Here is an 18,315-nt window from a genome sequence, read left to right on the forward strand (position 1 = left end):
TGGGGAGGGATTCAGTGTGGGCTCTCTCCCGTCGTCGGAGTTGGCCCTTAGGAGCAAATTTGATTTTTACTCAAGACAGGCTTTCTTGGAGAGCCAGTGACTTCTTCTGAATTGGTGGTGTTCCTTTTCCAGCCTCGGGAGGTATGGAAGGTTTCCCAGTCAGGGCCTGAAGTTCCCATTCACTGCTCGAGTCTTGATTCTGTGGTGAAGCAGGCTTGTTTCTCCTGCCTCCCGTTCCCCAGCCTGGATGCGGGCAGCTGAAGAGAGAGGGTCAGTTCCTCTTGGTCCAGTGCCATCTGCCTGCTGTAGGTCACCAGCGTGCGGGTGTGAAGGTTTTCAGCCGGGCTGTGAAAGTGTGTCCTGAGTGGAGGAGCCTGGAGGGGTGAAGTCACTCTGACCTTTGTGTCTCTCATTTAGATTGTTCGCTTCACATACAATTATTAAAGCTTGTTGTGTCCTAGTCATGTGCTTTCCTCTCATTAACAGGGCCCTAAGACAGAGAAGAGGAAACGCAGGCGAGGCAAGAAACCAGAGCCCGAGAGTGTCGAGAATCAGGAGAGGGAAGAAAGCCACCCCCAGCAGCCGCAGGAGGAGATCAGAGAGGTGGTGGCCGAGGATGGGACAGTCATGACTATTAAACAAGTGATCCCTGTCGCTGGGACGTTAGCAGTGTCTGAGTCTGAAGAGGAGGAAGCTTCTGATGAGGCCGGTGGCCCTTTGGTGGAGCCCTGTGCTCGCTCGAATGCCATGCTGGCCGTGAAGCAAGGGGTGCTCTACGTCTATGGGGGCATGTTTGAAGCTGGGGACCGCCAGTTCACCCTCAATGACTTCTACTGCATTGATCTGCACAAGATGGAGGAATGGAAGGTCTTGGTAGACATGGATCCTAGTAAGCTTGGGTTGGGGTTGACAGGAGACAGAGACAGACAGACAGACAGAGAAACAGAGTTCCCAAAGGCCTTGGGAGAGCTCTTATCCAAACCGTTCTCACTTTCTTCTTACTCATTCCCCAGCATAATTCGCTTGGCTGGTTTCATCATTATTCCGTTTTCCTTCATCCATCAACAGTCTGAGCTTTAGGGACAGACAGGCTGATAGAACAAAATATATATTTAAAAAATGCAGTTCCCATGTCGTGGTGTCTTCAGACAGCTGTGGTTAGTTATATCACAGGACTGTTGTTAACCACGGATCAGACTTGTTGACTCGTCTACATATCTTTTGAGTGGTGGCCTTGTGGGGCGCTGCTGACAGGTGAGTCATTGCCTTGTTCCTCAGGTTGTCAGACTTGCTGTGTTCATGCACAAGAACTAAACTTGGTGTAGATTAGTCTCCTCTAGCAATCTTTTTGTACCTCTGACTTTGAATTCTTTAGCCTTATTTATTGTCAGTTCTGAAGTGTTTCCTCTGATTCTTCATTCATCAGTGTTCATTTCCATTTACTTTTTTCTAAAGGAAAGAAAATTGTTCAGGACTCAGGTAGCTTACTACTCCTCTTTGAGACTCAGGACTAAAGAATGACGAAAAATCAATAGGGTTGGTGCTAGGGAGGGTATCTCCTGCTTTATAGAACGAAAAAGAGATGAGAGGCTGCAGAATGGGAAATACCTTCCTTGCCCTACAGGAGCAACAAGCAATGGCGAGATCTTGGGAAACTGATAGATTTTGAGAAAATGTTGATATTGTGTGTAAAATGCAATGTGACACTAAAAGGGGACCCTTAAAGCACAGGATTTTTTTAATGAAAACTTTTAAAAGTCATTGCAGTTGAACATAGCAGATGATGAGAAGGCAGACTTGGGGAAGCAGTGAGTCCTCAAAGCTTGGAGTAGGCAAATCCAGTTAGAGAGGGCGAGATGAGAGTGTGCAAGTGGGAGGCCCCGGAGAGGGAAGGAAAGTTGTCTCTCTTGTAGGTTGAGAAGGAAAGAACGGGAAGAGGGAGCCCAGCAGCTACTCTGGTCAGCTGTGTTGTAACAAAGGAGCTCAGCTCACATGGCCCACCTGGGACCATCTGCTCTCCCTACCTGAGAGTTGGTGAGAGGAAAGTACACGGAGTTAAAAATCCCAGTTTGAGCGTTGCACCAAGCTCTAGTGACTCTTCCCCCTACACGGTTCTGTTATTGGCTTGGGTTAGGCTAGAAGAGAAGTTCTCCACCTTGATGTGGTGAGCACATCTCAGTTAGCAGCAGAGCCCCCAGCAGAAAGTGGGCCAGGATATCCCTTCCTCCTCCTTCCATGGATAGACTGGAACTGGGCAGGTGGCTAAAGCACTCATTGTTCACACCATGGAAAACATGAATTTGTGGGGTGTATCCAGCCGTGGAATAGATATTGTGCTAGTGTGCATTTAAAAAAAATCTTAAACTGCTGCTTTAATTTTGACCAGCCAAGTCAACTTTTTCAGACTTCATTTCCCTAGAGTTAGTGCTATTAAAAGATTCTGAGCTTTAAAGTCTATATAAATTAATGGAAGAGCATTAAAGGGGGAGAAGAAACCTTAAAAATTAAATTAAACCAAGTTCCCAGCCCTACCGAATTAATATTAGCATCATTGTTCCCCATAGAGGGTATCTGGGGAAGGGTAGAAGGATTGGCTCTGGGTGATTCACACTTTCTGTCCTTGGGTGCCAGGCAGCTTCTTTGCCACCTTCTGAGGGATCATCGCCCTGCCTTCTCTACCAGTCTAGAGCCCTGCATGTGGCCTGAGTCCTCAGAATTTGTTATTCAGAAAATGCTGCCTTTTTTCCCTTCTTCTGTGGTGCCGAGTGCTTCGTTTTGTTTCCCTTCTTCCTCATTGTTCCCTCCCCAGTAGCTGAAAGCAGAGTTCTGTATGGCGTGTCAGAGGAAGCAGGCAGGGTTGGGGTTCTGGCAGAGAAGCTTCACTTGTCAGACTCAGCATCTTCTCCTCCCATCCAAGCTGTGAATTTGCTCTTTGAAACCTGTTCATTTCTGATCTTTGCGTGTTGTCTTGGGCTTTTTTCATGGTTCAGCTAAGTCTTCCCATGCTTCCCTCTCCTTTAATCAGACCCTGAACTGTCTCCTTGCAGGGTCTGGGGGAGGGGAGGGTTAGGTTTCAAATCATGTGTTTCCTCAATAATGGATTATTGAGAGAGTATGTATTGGAGTTCTCTCCTGATATACCTGGGCCTTAGTTTTACTGATTGATTGATTTTACTGTTGAAGAAACTCAAGAATGGTTGGAGGAAAGTGACTCGGAAGACGAAGATGAGGTAGAAGGAGCCGAAGGGGGAGAGGAGGAAGAAGATGAGGAAACAGAGGAAGAAAGTGAAGAGGATGAAGGTATGGGGTCATGCTCATTCATCTTTTAAGCCTCTGGGGTTGAGGGGGAGGGTTTGGTGGGGCCTCCTAAAGATGAGACAAGCTGAAGGTTTGTTGGCAGAGTGAAACGCTGCAGAGCAGGGTGTGGAGGCTTGTTAATTGAACCAGTCAATCGGCACTTTGTGTGGCCAGTCCTTGTAGACCAGGGGGCTTAGAGAACCAGGGCCTTAAGGCCGCAGGTTCCCCACCCCTGTTCTAGACTTTCCTAAGGAGAAACTTCACCAAAGCAAGAGAAATTTGTACACAACCTGGAACAGGTGCATCAAAAAAAAAAAAAAAGATGAGGATGGAGGACAGTCTTTTGGTTTTAATCGTTACCTTGTTCTTTTTAACCGAAAGTGTAGCTTTTGAGCCATAAATATTTTCTTCATAAATTGGGGTTTAAAAAACATAGAATCACTTAAAGTGCACCAGGAGAGAACTTGCTATTTAGAAAGTCCTCTTACGTCTTCTTTTGTGAAGTGACTCGCTCAGAGCGCAGAAGGGACTTTCCAGGTCAGTCTAGATCGACCCTTACGGAAACAAGACTTACTCAGCGAGTAGTCACCCCATTTTTGCTTAAAGGATCCCCAGTGTGAGGAAGCCCACCACATCCCCACGACACTAATTTGTAGCTACCTTTGGATGGCTCTACCATTTAGTCGTGTCTGACTCTTTGTGACCCCATTTACCAAAGATCCTGGAGTGGTTTGCCATTTCCTTCTCCAGCTCATTTTACAGTGAGGAAACTGAGGCAAACACTTAACGGAGGATTGAGTTACTTGCTCAGGGTCATACGGCTAACAGGTGTCTGAGGTCACATTTGAACTTGGGTCTTCCTCACTGCAGGCCCTGTGCCCTGTGCGCTATGGCGCCTCTTAGCTGCCCCTGAGTTTTTCCTTAGATGGATTCTGAATTTGCCTCTGCAGCTTTTGCCCACTGTGTCGGCCCCCTCGGGCCAAATAGAACACGTTTGACCCCTCTTCATGCCACAGCCCTTCAGTTAGCTGGAGACAGGGGTCATGTCCCCCCCCAGATTTCATAGGTCAAAAGTACCCACTGCCCTCCACTGATCTCCACCATTGTGACAGATGCCTTCCTGTGGACAGTCCGCCGATGACCAAAATCCTTCCTGACGTAGAGTTTCTGCAGGGATGGTGTGGCCAGAGCGGAGGGCGTAGCAGAGACCATCCCCTCTTTGCTCCTAAACACCCCCTCCCTCCCTGCAGCCCCGGAGCACTCCTTGACTTGTTTTTGCCAGAGTGCCTGCCCCCTGCTCGTCATGAACTCAGCCCTCTTTCTTCTTCCTCCCTCTGTTTTATCGTCAGAAGGTGATCAGCACCCAGTGGTTGAGCCTAATGAAAAATACAGTGACTATTTGCCTCGGACTGAAGAGTATTGGGTGAAGGTCGCTCGGAACAACATGGGGCCTGGTGCGAAGGAGAAGAAGGTGATCAAAGTAGCCCACGCTATGGCCAAGACTTTTTACGGTGATTCGGTTTAAGGACAAAACTGGTGTTTGCTCCTCAGAATGGCAAAGTTGTTGAAATCACTCACATTGTTTAAAATGTTGCTTCTGAATAAACTGAGCCCACTGCTATGTGACTTACAAGGTCTTTAAGACCCTGGGAAGACCAGCACCACTGGTCACTCGGCTGCTCCTGTCCTCTTCTCCTGGGGCATTGGAATCAGGGCAGCTGCCCTAAAGGGGGGGCCGACTCCCGTTGGCCAGGAGCGTATGCAGAAACAGTCCGGCTGGGCAGTATGAGGGAGGAAGGGTGAATGAGGAGCTCCTCATGATGAGGTCCAGGGAGGCTGGGAGGCCTTTGGGAGTGCTCCTCCTCTGGAGACTGTCCTGAGAAACCCCTTTACTCTGTGGTTCTCCAGAAACCTGGAGGTTTCAGCACATTTCACCTCGGAGCCCTCAGGGAGCAGCCCCAGGATGCTGATAATTGTTCCCAAAATAAAGTGTTTCGTTTGGTTCACGTTACCGTGTTCCAGTGCCACATTCGTGACTTTTCTTGGTGTCATGCTTTGGTTGTTATTGCAGTTCCAAACTTACTTTTCAGTCTTCATTTCAGCTACTTCTTGTTCCCAGTTACTCCTTTAGGGGTCCTTTCCTGTTGGTTGTCCCTTTTCCTGAATGATAATGAGAGTGTATAATTCCCCCAAAAGGAAAGCCAGACGAAGTGGAATTGGTCATTACTTCTATCCATTTCTTGGCCCAGGGCCTGGTAAACAGTGGGTGCTTCATAAATGCTAGCTGACTGATTCTCCCAAGAATAGAACATTCCTTTACAACCTGTTGTAAGAGCTTATGTAACGTTTTGGTGCTCTGTGGTGCCATTAGGTCAAGCGCCATTTGGATTTACATAATCAATGTGAGAGCATTAGAAATGAAATCATAGAACTTTTTTTTTTGAGCATCCCATGTAAGAATTCCTAGTCTTTAATAGTAAGTCAGATTTGTGAGCCAGCAAGCATCCTGCTTGTTGCAGAAAACTATTTAAAAAAATAGTAGGGCTAAGGCAGGGGTAAAAGAAAATGTGAATTCTTTTGTCACTGTGCAGTCATGCTTGGGATTGTGGCAGAGTTTCTGGGCAATCTTTCACAGGACATAGCTGGAAGAGGATTTAACGTAGAGGCCATCCCGTATCCTAAAATAGTGTTGGGTAGGCCCAAGGATTGCCCACACTGTTCAGCTATAGCTTCAGACTATATAGACTGAGTACAGGAGGGCTTCCAGGGTACACATCACGGCTGACCCGTTCTGTAGCAACGACCTTGGACAAGGCGGCCGTTGCCATGTGCTTGGATCGGGATTGCATGTCACCTGCTGTCTCTGGGACCTTGGACAACTCACTTCATTTCTTTTAGCCTCAGTCTACTCATCTGTAAAATGAGTAGGTGGACTAGATCCCCAAGGTCCTTTCCAGCTGTAAAATCCTGCAGTGAGGTCTGTTTTTCAGGTGTGAACATTTAGTAATAGGTGACACTTTAAAGTTTGCAAAGTGTTGCACACGCACATGTGTACATACACATATATGGATATACATAAATACATACATACCTCATTTGATCTTCACAGCCACCCTGGGAGATGGGTGTTCTTTTTATCCCCATCTTACAGTTAAGTAAACCGAGGTAAAGAGGTTAAATGACTTACCCAAGGTTACACAGCTGGTGCCTAGCCTGGTTTTGAATCTGGGTCTTCCTTATTCCAGGTCTTTACCACCTAGCTGCCCGATAATAATACCACCACCCACCAGCCTTTATGTCGGTGCTTTGCCGCTCCCAGGGCTCTGGTGCTCACAATAGTCCTACAGAGGAGGCAGGCTAGGGATGATTCTGCCATGACCTTTTGTTGTGCTGGGGCTGGGGCTGGGGCAGGGGCAGGGGCTGGGGCTGGGGCTGGGGGGACCCTGTTACTAGGATCTCTTCCTGGGCTTTGATCGCCCTCTATAAGTCAGAGGCATGTTTTCTCCCAGCAGAGTGGTTCTTCAGCCACAGGAACAAGAGGAGGAGGAAGGGCTTTTTTGGAGTCAGCTAACTCAAACACAGGCAAGAGCCACGCGCCAAAAGCCACACTGATTGTACAAATGGTACCGGCAGCGTCTTCTCTATCCCTTCTGGGAAGTTATCAGTTGAGAGTCAGTCCCTGTGACTGAAAGAGGCTAATTAGAACCCAATGAAGATTAAATAAACAAGCTTCAATAAAATGAGCTGCCTGTACTATTTAATTGGCGTGATTAAAACAGCCCTGATAAAGAAGCACCTTAAATGCAAACAGCAGGGGAGAGGTAAAAATACTATACAGGGTTGTAAGATACCCAAGAATAGAATCCGTAGTGTTCAGTCAGGGAGCAGCAGAAAATGTGCCGTCTTTTATTTTGTCTCATCATTGGGTTGGTTTGCCAAGCACAATATACTTAATGCTCAGTCAGTGGTTCATGGTAATGAATAACCAGCAAAAAAGCCAAAAACTCCTTCGTTTTATGCCATTGCTAAAAAGCTAATTTGGCTTTTTAAGCGGCCATGCCCAATGCCAGCAGGGAGACGAAGCCTGAACTCAAGTCGCTGTTTAGCTTAGTTTGTTCATCTTGGTAATTATTAGCATTTTTGCACCATACCCTCCTCCCTCAAACCCCATTCAGTGGTTAATTATCCCGTTTGTGCACCCTGGATTCTTTCGTTTTCCTGTTACCACCTTTGGGGCACCATCCATGGATTTGGGGACAGAGAAGTCAAATGTAAAGCAGCCCATTGGATACCATTGGGTCCCTCCCTTGGAAGGTTCGGTGAAGAGATTGCAAGAAAGAATTCATGAAAGTGTGTGGACAACTGATGGAGATCATTTCTGTCCCTGGCTCATAATAGCAAACATAGCGAGTTAGCTGTGTAGAACAAATCCTGTTAAAATAAATTCCAAATGATCATCCACATTATTTGATTGGGCTGAAATTACAGTGTAACTTTCTTGAAATAAATCAAGCGAACTGTGTGGCTGAGACTTGGAAATGGCTTTTATTCAGAGGTCTTTATTTTAGTGGGATTGATCGTGGCTGATTCTAACTTCAGAATTTTCAGTGAATTCTTTTTTTTTTTTTGCTTAGGCAGTTGGGGTTAAGTGACTTGCCCAGGGTCACACAGCTAGTAAGCAGTGAATTCTTAAAAGGAGGAAGTCAGCAGATAAAGTAAATGGGTTCTTGGTCCCCAAATGTAGGTGGTGAGTTAGAGAAAGAGATTTGAGGATACCCATGTTGGAGAAAGGACACCTTATATTTAGTAGCTCACACTTTAGGGGAATATGAGTGTTTCCAGAAAGTTTCTCAGGGGAGGTCAGGAGACAGCCCGCCTAAAATATAATTAGTGTGAAGTGAAGTCTGAACTTGGTTATTGTTGTATGAGTTTAGTAAGAATGGCCTGAGGGTAAAAAGAAGGGCCCTGATGGTCAGCCCTGATGTTCAAGGAAAAGGGGAGTTTGGAGGAGAAGCTTGATCTGTGGAGCCTAGAGTCTCAGAATTGGGGCTCTCAGAGGTCATCCAGCTGAACCTGTATCTGGACAGAAATCTCTAAACTGTCCCCAACAAATGGTCATCCAGCAGTCCATTCCGCTTTGGGACACCTTTAAAGCGTTAGGAAGCTTTTCAAGAATAAATGATAATAGCTAGCATTTCACTTTATGGTTTGCAGGGCACTGTTCAGATACCTTCTTCATCCTCAACAGCAACCGTCGGAGGTGGCTGTTACTAATCATCCCCCTCTCACAGTTGAGGAAATGGAGGTAGGTAGAGGTTAAGGGACTGTCTGGGGTCATACAGCTAGTAAGTGTCTGAGGCTGGATTTGAACTCAGTTCTTTTTGACTCAGTGTCCAGCATCTATCCACTGCGACACCATAGAGCCAAAATTTGCTTCTTAGCCTTCATTGCCTACTTGAGGCGATAAAGATGTGCTGGATGGACTGTTACGTTTTCAGTATGAGCCTATATATACCTTGGAAATCAGCAAATGCTACAAATCGGGGTTTGTTTTGTTGTTTTGTTGATTTCTAGATTTGGGAAAGTGACGGAGACAGCATAATGCAGAATAAACATGAAGGCATGACATAAATACATTTCTCTCTTTTTTTTTTGAGAGCTGATTGTTAAACATTTACCAGCATACCCCTAAATAACCTTGGGCAAGACACTTTTCCTCCCTGAGTTGGTTTTGTTGTCTGTTAAATAAGGAGGTTAGACCAGATGATCCCTAAGGTCTCTTCTAGCCCTGGAAAAATAACCCTAGTACTGACATCCTCAACTCCAAAGAATCCTCACTACTAGTAACCATTAGCTGGTGGACGAAGATGAATCTGGTGGAGAAGACCAGGGAATATTTAGCCTGGAGACTTCAATGAGGAAAGTCTTCAGATGTTTTGAGGGTTCTGGATATCTATTTGAAATAATTGGTCCATGTCCTAATGATTACTAGAATAAATGTATTTCCCCTAGGTGTCTTAAAACCAGGAAGTCAATCTTATATATATATATACATATACATATATATATACACATATACATATATATTTACACATATACATATATAGATATAGATATAGATGTATGTGTATATATATATGTCTATATATATATATATATATATATATAGGGGGACCTGTCTTATTTTACTAGGATGATACGTACCAGCTCTAAACTCTTCTCATATGAAGTAATTAGCTTTTTGTTGGACCAAATTCATAATAAATGAAATAACATAAATAGTCATGTATAATGACCTGGTCATTCATAAATGAAATAACCTTTCATGACCAGATCTTGGAGCAGGGTAAACCACTATTGAAACATTCTCTCTCTCCCTTCCTACAAAATGACTCTGACATTGTTGCTCTTCATTGTGGTGAAATGCTTCATTGAAGAATGAATCTTTGGGTAAAGAACTCTGATCAAAGTGCAGCCTGGTAGACAGCTTCAGAGATAGATTGTTTTACATGTCAACTAGGTGATGCAGGGATAGTGTGTAGACTTTGGAGTTAGGGAGACCTGAGCTCAAATCCTGCCTCAGATAAGCACTAGCTTTAAGTATCCTCAGATACTTAAGATGGGGCACCTAGGTAATGCAGTGGATAGAGTTCTGGGCCTCAGTCAGGAAGACTCATCTGGCCTCAGACACTAGCTGTGTGACCCTGGGCAAGTCCTATTTGCCCTCAGTTTTCTCATCTGTAATACCTAACTATTCGCCTTAGTTTCCTTATCTGTAAAATGGGCTAGAGAAAGAAATAGCAAACCACTTCAGTATTTTTGCCAAGAAAACCCCAAATAGGGTCACGAAGAGTTGGACACAACTAAACAACAAATCTTCAGATAGTAGTTATAAGCATCCCCAGATACTTAATAGCTTTAAGTATCTGGGCAAGTCATTTAACCTCGTTCTCATCTGTAAAATGGTAATACTAATAGCATCTACTTCACAGAGTTGGTTGTGAGGATAAAATGAGGTATGTCAGAGCATTTTGCAAACACTAAAGTGCTTTATAAATGCTAGCTATTATTAGAACAAGAAGAAAACTGAGGCCAGGGGAGGTGGCTTGCCTAAGGTCACTGCTGGTAAATAGCAGGAGTGAGACTCCGAACTTGTGCCCTTTGCATCCAAGTCCGGTGTTCTTTCCATCCTATCCCGAACACCCTGCTTCTCCCAATTGCCCCACTTGCCCTCAGACCTAACATCCCTTCTCTACCCTGACCTTCCCTCTTCCCCCTTCCTGGTAAAGATCAGAAAGCAATCCAGCCTCTCAATGGGAGCATCTGAGCCATGCCGGCCTGATGTTGGCACCTCCACTTAATCAGGAGTAAGTACTGCTTGTTAGTAATAACAGCGTCTCAGGCCCTGTTAGCCGGAGGTACAGTGGACAGAGCTGGGCCTGGAGTCAGGAACACCTGAATTCAAACCAGTCTCAGACCCTAGCTCTGTGACCCTGGGTAAGTCACTTAACCCCTGCCTACCTCAGATTTCTCAACTATAAAAATGGGGATCATAATAGCACCTATCTGGCAGGGTTGTTGTGAGGCTGAAAGGAGTTATTTGTAAGAAGCACTTAGTGCAGAGTAAGTGCTAAGTAAATTCTTATTCCCCCCCTTCTCTTCTCCTCTCCCCCCACCCTCTGTAGTGTGGCTTGTAAAACCTAAATGAGCCCTAGCACAATGTCCTTACACCTGTTTGATAACTACCTAGGAAATGTGTTGTTTTGGTTTTTTCAAAATTACCATCATGATGATGATGAGGATGATTTTCGGTAGCATGAGGCTTTTCTTTGCATTGCTTATCAGATGAAGATCCTGGCTGACAAGTAAACCAAGGGTATAGGGGGAGGGGAAGTCGATTAAGAGAGTAGTTTTCTTTTCTGCAAAGAGAGGACTTTGAAGTCCTGTGCAGTATGCCCCAAGAAAGAATTACCCAGGGGAAAAAACAAAAAAACAAAATTGGAGGCCTGTTTAGGCCTGGGTGGGAGGGGGCATGAGGGGAGACAGCATCGACACCCTGTGAGGAAGATGTGTTCTCTTAAGCAGGAATCACTTCAAGTGAAAGATGAGATTCACTGACGATGACAATGGGTACAGTACCAGATAATTAAGCTCTTTGAGGGCAAGGGGCCACATGGGACATATGCCCTGCCTCAGTTTCCTTCTCTGATCTTCTTTGCCGAGATCACTGAACCTGAAGTTTTCAATTCTGCCTCCTGTGTGACCCTGGACAATTCACTTAACCCCAGTCTGCCTCAGTTTCCTCATCTGTAAAATGGAGATAATAATAGCGCCTACCTCCTAGGGGCATTGTTAAGGACCAAACGGGAATATTTGTAAAATGCTCTGCAAACATTAAAGCACTATGTAAATGCTAGAGCTGTTATTAATAATCTCTCCCTCCAACTTGAACACTCTACCGAATCTTTGTTTTGCTTACAGTGTTCACCATCTTTTATTATATTTGTGTTCATGTTGAATCCCCTCCAATTGTAAGCTCCTGGAGCAGCGGAGGCGAGGTCACTTTTTTTTTTTAAAATCTTTGCAGACTCAGAACCTAGAATAAAGCCCTACTGGTGGTATGTGTTTAATGTTGCTGAATGAATAAATCTGTAAAAATGGGTTTCCTAATACCTTTCCTCACATGGCGTCTGTAAACTTTCAGATGCTAAATAATCCTATCTTCTACCTCTAGCGTTTTAAAGTTTCCAAAGTTCTTTCCTCACAATCATCTGGTCAGTGAGATGGTATCAATGTTATCTCTATGTTTATAAATAAGGAAACTGAGGCACAGAGAAGTAACCTGTCTGTGATCATAAAAACATTAGGAAGGAAAGAAACAAGTATTTATTAAGCACCTACTATGTGCCAGGCACTGTTTTAGTACGTTAGCTATTATTCATATCAGCTATGATTATTATTCACGTGTAGCACAGTATCTCGAATGCAGTAAATTCTACATCAGTGTTCGTTGGATGACGAATGCAAATGGTCACTATTGGGTGTGACGGTGGCATCTAGTTTTTCTTAGCTAAATGTTTGTTGCAGCATTCCTTCAGGAAATCCAGACATTTTTTCAAAAGACCTTTTTAAAGGGACACTGTCAATCCGGATTTAATCCTCTGAAGACAAATTTACACCACCTTCTTGATGTTGGCCTCTGACTGAACTCCCCACCAAGAAAGCTCGCTTGGGGAGTTAACGGCAGTGAGGAAAAAGCTAGTTGTTCATCAGAAAAAGATGCACGTTTCTCAAAATCCTGTGTAATTTCTGATATTTATTACCAAAATGGGCAAAAGATTGCTTTTCATCTTGACAGTGTCCCTTCACCATCTTCCATTAGGTGGTTAAATGCAGAATAAGGGGATGATTTAAGCAATTACATTCATTAAAGAAAATTATTTTATTATCATTTTTTTAAGTAACCAAGCTATTTTCTTTCAGCTAAAAGAAAAGAAAAAAGGCCGAGGTAACTTTTTTTAGCCACTTCATCAATGAGAAAAAAAATCAGAATATATTCAACATTCCCTTTTTTTTTTTGTCAATGCACAAAATAATTGCACTGTATTCAGCAAACAGTTTACATGCACCAGAAGAAAAAAAAAAAGAACAGAACCAGAAAAAAGAAAAATGCAGATTTAGACTGTTTACTTAAGGAGTCACAAAAAGGCATCCATGTAAGGGTTAGTGGTTTCATGTCTAGTGTATGATCAAGTTTTCATATGCAGCTCTCCAAAAGGACTATTGGGTTTTTCTTTTTAGATCGGGCTACTTTGGGTGGGTGCATGATGCAAAGACGCAGAGTCCAGCTAAATAAATTGTGTCCGGTAGGGTGCTAGTCAGAACCTCAGAAGTCACGGAGGCACCAGAAATAAGGAAATGTCACCATGGGCATTAAGAGAAAGCTTGGGACTGCTCTCCACTGAATAGTAACTGGCAGATGTGCAGGAGGCATAGAACTAGGCAAAGTGTTGATTTGAATCTGCAGCATTGGGCCCTGGTTTGCCCTCCCTCTCTTCCTCCTGGAGGACCTAGCAGCAGGTGAAAGTGCAGGTCACAGCTATTCTGATTACAGCAGTCACAGTGCTAAAGTGGGCAGGTCTTACTTTTTTTTCGGAGAGTCTCAAGTGAGAAAGTTGACAGTCCAGAGCTGGAGAAACAGGGATAAGCTGAGCAGGGTTTGCTAACAACAGTAGAAGCTCTGGCTTTTGGAGAAGGTCTTTTTGCAGCAAAAATGTAGGAAAAGAGGATGCCTTTCTGCCTTTTGGCAGCAATGACGCCTTCATCCTTTCTAAAGAAAAGATAAATGGATGCTTCTCTGTCAGACATTTCTGTCACTTCATATGGGTTATGAACTGTCCAGTCCCCTGAGGCTGGCCCTACTGTTGAGAAAAGCCATCCTGGCTGGTTAGAGAATTTACCTTCCAGCCACAAAATATGGGCTCTGTCATTGGGCATTTATTGAAGTTAGAAATAGTCTGAATAACATTAGGAATCATCCTTATGAATTCCAGAGGGAAAAATTGCTTTTCCTCAGACTCCAATGAATGCCGGACATGACTGCCTAAAAGGAACCTTTCATTTCCTGAATGTTGCCAATATGGAGAGGACATAGGAGCTTCTCTCAAGTGAAGATTGGAAGTTGTTGAATATCCTCAGTGGTGCCGGGGAATGGCACCATCTTCATACAAAGAAATAGGAAGCCCTGGATGCTATTTCCTATGAATGAGATGGGGGTGGGTGGCTTACTGGGATATTAGAAAGGAAAGATGTCAGGATGTCATGGGGAGAGCATCTGTTTAGAGGAAGAGACTGTGCCCCTCATTCAGCTCAAGACTCCCCTAGCTGCCTTCAAAACCTTCACCATCATGGAGGAGGACACAGGAGCTGTTGGAGAAGACCCACGTAAACTTGACCTGGGAAGGATGGGAAATAGAAAATCACCTCGTGAAGAAATATACTTGAAGGAAAATGTCATGAATCCCTACCTCACTTCAGTCCCACCAAGCCCCTTTGTATGGGGGGAAAAATGATACCAGAGTTTTTGTGTCAAGGAGATGCGTTGATTTTACTCTGCTTCTAAATATGTGACTAGAGATGAAAGTGTTTACAGAAATAAGTCAGAGACTATCAGTTAGAAGGGGTCTCAGAGGGTATCTAGCCCAAGCCATACCTGAATAGTAATCTCTACAACATGCCAAGAAGTGGACATCTCTCCCCTGTGAAGATCTGGGAGGGGAAATCTCCCTTCCAAGGAAGGTCTTGTCTACCCTTTACAGAGATCTCTGGCACCATCTCACCTGGGTAAGAAACCCTTTTAAATTATCCCTGACAAAGAGTCCTCCAGCCTGTCCTGAAGGTCTGCTTGGAGGGGACCCTCTACTTCCTGAAGTAGACCTCTCCCCTTTTGGACAAGTCTTAACTGTTAGGAAATTCACCTTATCTACTGAACAGCTTTAATTATTTGTAAGCTCTTCCTTTATACTTAGCTTAAATCTGCCTCTGCAACTATAATCCATTGTCCCAAAGCCTCACAAACCAGTTGGGTCTTTCTTCCACATGACAGCCATCCATCTGAAGACAGCTGTTGTCTCCCCACTAACTTTTTCCTTCTGTAGGCCAAGCCGCCATCCTTTTGTTCAGTACGCATAAACTTAAGCCCTCCTCAACATTGCCTAGTTTTTCAATGTCCTCCTTAAAATATGGCACCCAGAATTGAACACAGTACTCCAGGTGTGGACTGATCAGGACAGAAGACAGTGGGATTATATGCTTTTCAATACAGCCTGAGATCATGGTAGTTCTTGAATTTGCCATATCTCACTGTGGACATCCTGATTTTGTAATCCACTAAAATCTCATTTTTTCCCTCCCAAATAGGATCTTCATTTTGCCAACCAACAGTAGAAAATAGCAAGAAATGAGGTAGGGATGTAAATTTGCATCCGTTCTCTACTTTGACCTTTGTTATAGTGAGTCTGAGACACTCTGGCCAGAACTTTGCAAGTAACAGTCATTCAGTAAATGATTGGAGTATATTGAATTGAACAGAGCAGGGACAGCGGCCTCGATGTGAAGCAGACTCCTATGGCCAAGGTGCTTTTCCTTGCAAAGTACTGGGTCTGTGCCTGATTTCAGGCTCCTCCATCTGCCCACAAAGACTGGCATAGGAAAGACTCAGAACAAAATAATGCCTCTGGGGCTGCCAATCTGGTACTGAAACAAACACTTTCTGCTCCTCTCAAGCAGGCCCTGATTCTGCAACACAATCAGTCCCTCCCTATAGGCAAAGCATCAAACCATCTATCTACGCCAGAGCCAGATAATCTCTTCTGCTGCCAATGTACCCATCCAGGGAATTTTAACCTGAAAGTCTCCATCAAGCCATAGAATGAACTCCCTAACATAGCCGGTCATCCTTTCTCAAGATTTTCAGCCACGGAGTCCGCCCCAAATCACTCAAACCCCTTTCATCTCATACTAATAAGAACTTTTCCCTTCCTTCCTGGACATAATGCCATCAGGATGATGGCTGTGCCTGTCCTGGTTTATAATCTATGAGCCCTTATATTTTTAGGCTTTTCATATATTTCCACATCCTTTCCAGGCATGTAGATAGATATACCTTAGGGGCCCTATATTTTTCAAGGGCATTAAGTCAAGGCAACTGCATGGTTTTGTTTTTTTTTTTTTCCTCCCCCTTGCATCATTTAAGGCAGTCTTAGCAATGCCGCTCAGGACTTACAAGTCAAAGGATTAATTTTGTTTACTCTTAATTCTGGGTAACATCTAGGTAACACTGACAGCCAGAGGTGAGGTAGTATTACTAACACCTCAGGCTAATCTTTCTTGAATAGGCCAGATTTACAGCCTTCTACTCTTTCCTTTAACTGGATTTTTGACTTATTCTTACGTGAATAAAAGGCAAATTCACCTCAGCCCCCACCTCGAGAGTGATTGTTGAATACCCACTATATGAATTACTCTATCTCAGCTTCTTAACCTGGGAGTCTGTGAACTAGGATGGGGAGAAAAGACCTTTTAATTTTCACTAACCTTTGGTTTCCTTTGTAATCCCCTTTTTTATATGAGGCATTTAAAAGAGTTATAGACTTCATTGGAATGCCCAAGGGCTCCCGAACACACACAAAAATCTTGAGAACCTCTGCGTATCTTAACTTGGTATGATGAAAAGGCTGATATTCATCTCTTCTCCACTGGATCAAGTAGTTGGTTAAAGTTAGTGGAGTAGATAGTTTGCACAATTTTAGAAAGGCACCTTTCCCTTAGTTACTTTCCCTGAACTAAAGGAAGGTATAAATGTTGGAAGACAGATTCTATAAAAAGAGAAATGGGATTTAACCTAGGAGAGAAAATACAAATTATTGCACAACCTGGGCTTAAAGGCTGAATAAGAAGAAACAAGCTAGACGTGTATACCATGAAGACATTTGAAATTAGAGATGGGGAAAGACGATAAAGTGAAATCTCAAAATGGTCACCTCTGATGAGCCACCTGAGATGGCTTAGCTATTGTATTATTGGAAACTAGAAGATGAACTAGCAGGCCTTGCAAGGTTTCCTATTCTCCCTTTCATTTTGACACAATGGTGTCTCAAGGACAAAAGCTCCAGTTGAGGCATAACACATGTTAATCCATGTTTTATGGAAAGTCTTTTCCAAAATTGAATGACAAACAATTCCAGCCTGTGGATCCCTTGCAAGATAGGTACCTATTTGCTGCAACCAATCCAATATGGGAGTTCTATTTGGACATTTTCCACTCTAGATGGCCTATAAATTCTTTTGGCATCACAAGCCAGAGGACCAAACATCTCGAGCCCAGAAGTGAGATAATGGCCTCATCTTGTGATTTCATAAAATGCCTCTTTTCTGGTGGCTACGGGAAATCTCAGTGAATTGGCTTGAGACTGGCATGTCCAGTCATACCCTGCTCAGGAAGATTTTGACTCAAAAAAAAAAAAAGTAAAAAAGAGGATGTTGTTATTTGTTTGAAAGGGATAAGGGTCACTTTAGAAAATCAGTCAGTAAGCCCTTGTGTTTCTGGGATCTTTCTCCCTTAGTGATCTGCTCAACTGTGTTTGCTCTCATTTCTTGAGAGCCACACTGACCTTCTGTCTGGCTGCTAGGCCTTGCTTGTCCATACTCTTTTATTTTACATACATCAAACCATTCATATAATCTTGGCAGTACATGAGTCCAAGAGGATGGATAAGGAGCATTTTTTATGTATTCAACTATTCAGACACTTCCTATGCAGGAAACTAAATTCAAAAGGCACAAATAAATCTGAAATACAAATTATGAAAATCCTCAAGTTTTAGGTAAGAAAATTCCATAAACCGAGGCACAGATAAGTCAAACAACTCAACTAAATTCTATAGGAAATCCCTTTAAAAAGTGAATCCATTCCCAGGGTCCTCCTTCATCTGATTTCACCAAGGACTCATTTCCTCCCAAGTTATCTTTTCATACATCTGGACTAACCTATGGTTAGTCGAGGGTTGGGTTTGGCTAAGTGGCAGAGAATAACCAAAATGACCAATATAAATGCTTTGTTTTCAGAACAAAGACTAGGATTACTCATATTCCAAGTTTCTTACTGTATGCTCTTTCAAAAAAAAATCTTTTTTTTTTCTGTTTTAACTCTGATTGAAACGTGGTTTAGAAAACCAGGTTTCAAAGCTTGGTTCAGTAAGACTCATCTACCCCCTTCTCCGAGCTGATTTGGCATCTTCTACACCAAGTCCCTTCACTTTTCTATGCCTCGGCTTTCACATTTGCAGCATAGGGACAATGGCACCTTTCTTACAGGATTGCTTTGGGTATTAATTAAAAAATTGTTAAATGCTTTGGGCCACTGGGAGATAGCTGCTAGTGCTTCCATACTGCCCCACCCACCCTGTAATTCTCATTTACCTTCCTCTAGTGAGACAAGCATGTGTGCACTCGGGCAAG

At 43.7% G+C, this 18,315-nt stretch overlaps 1 protein-coding gene across 6 annotated transcripts in view; it reads left to right on the forward strand.

Moving 5' to 3' along the window:
- The window catches only part of KLHDC4 (kelch domain containing 4), a 93,714-nt gene extending 88,388 nt beyond the window's left edge, over window positions 1-5,326 (forward strand). For all 6 annotated transcript variants that reach the window (XM_027847731.1, XM_027847732.1, XM_027847733.1 and 3 more), the window contains 3 exons: window positions 487-889; window positions 3,184-3,300; window positions 4,647-5,326. In XM_027847731.1, the coding sequence (XP_027703532.1) occupies window positions 487-889; window positions 3,184-3,300; window positions 4,647-4,822 (696 nt within the window). In that variant the 3' untranslated portion in view covers window positions 4,823-5,326. The remainder of the gene's footprint in view (window positions 1-486; window positions 890-3,183; window positions 3,301-4,646) is intronic.
- Window positions 5,327-18,315: the final 12,989 nt, after the last annotated feature.

Source organism: Vombatus ursinus, unplaced genomic scaffold, assembly GCF_900497805.2.
Source record: "Vombatus ursinus unplaced genomic scaffold, bare-nosed wombat genome assembly UNPS02005286.1, whole genome shotgun sequence".
In the NCBI taxonomy this organism is placed as follows: Eukaryota; Metazoa; Chordata; class Mammalia; order Diprotodontia; family Vombatidae; genus Vombatus; species Vombatus ursinus.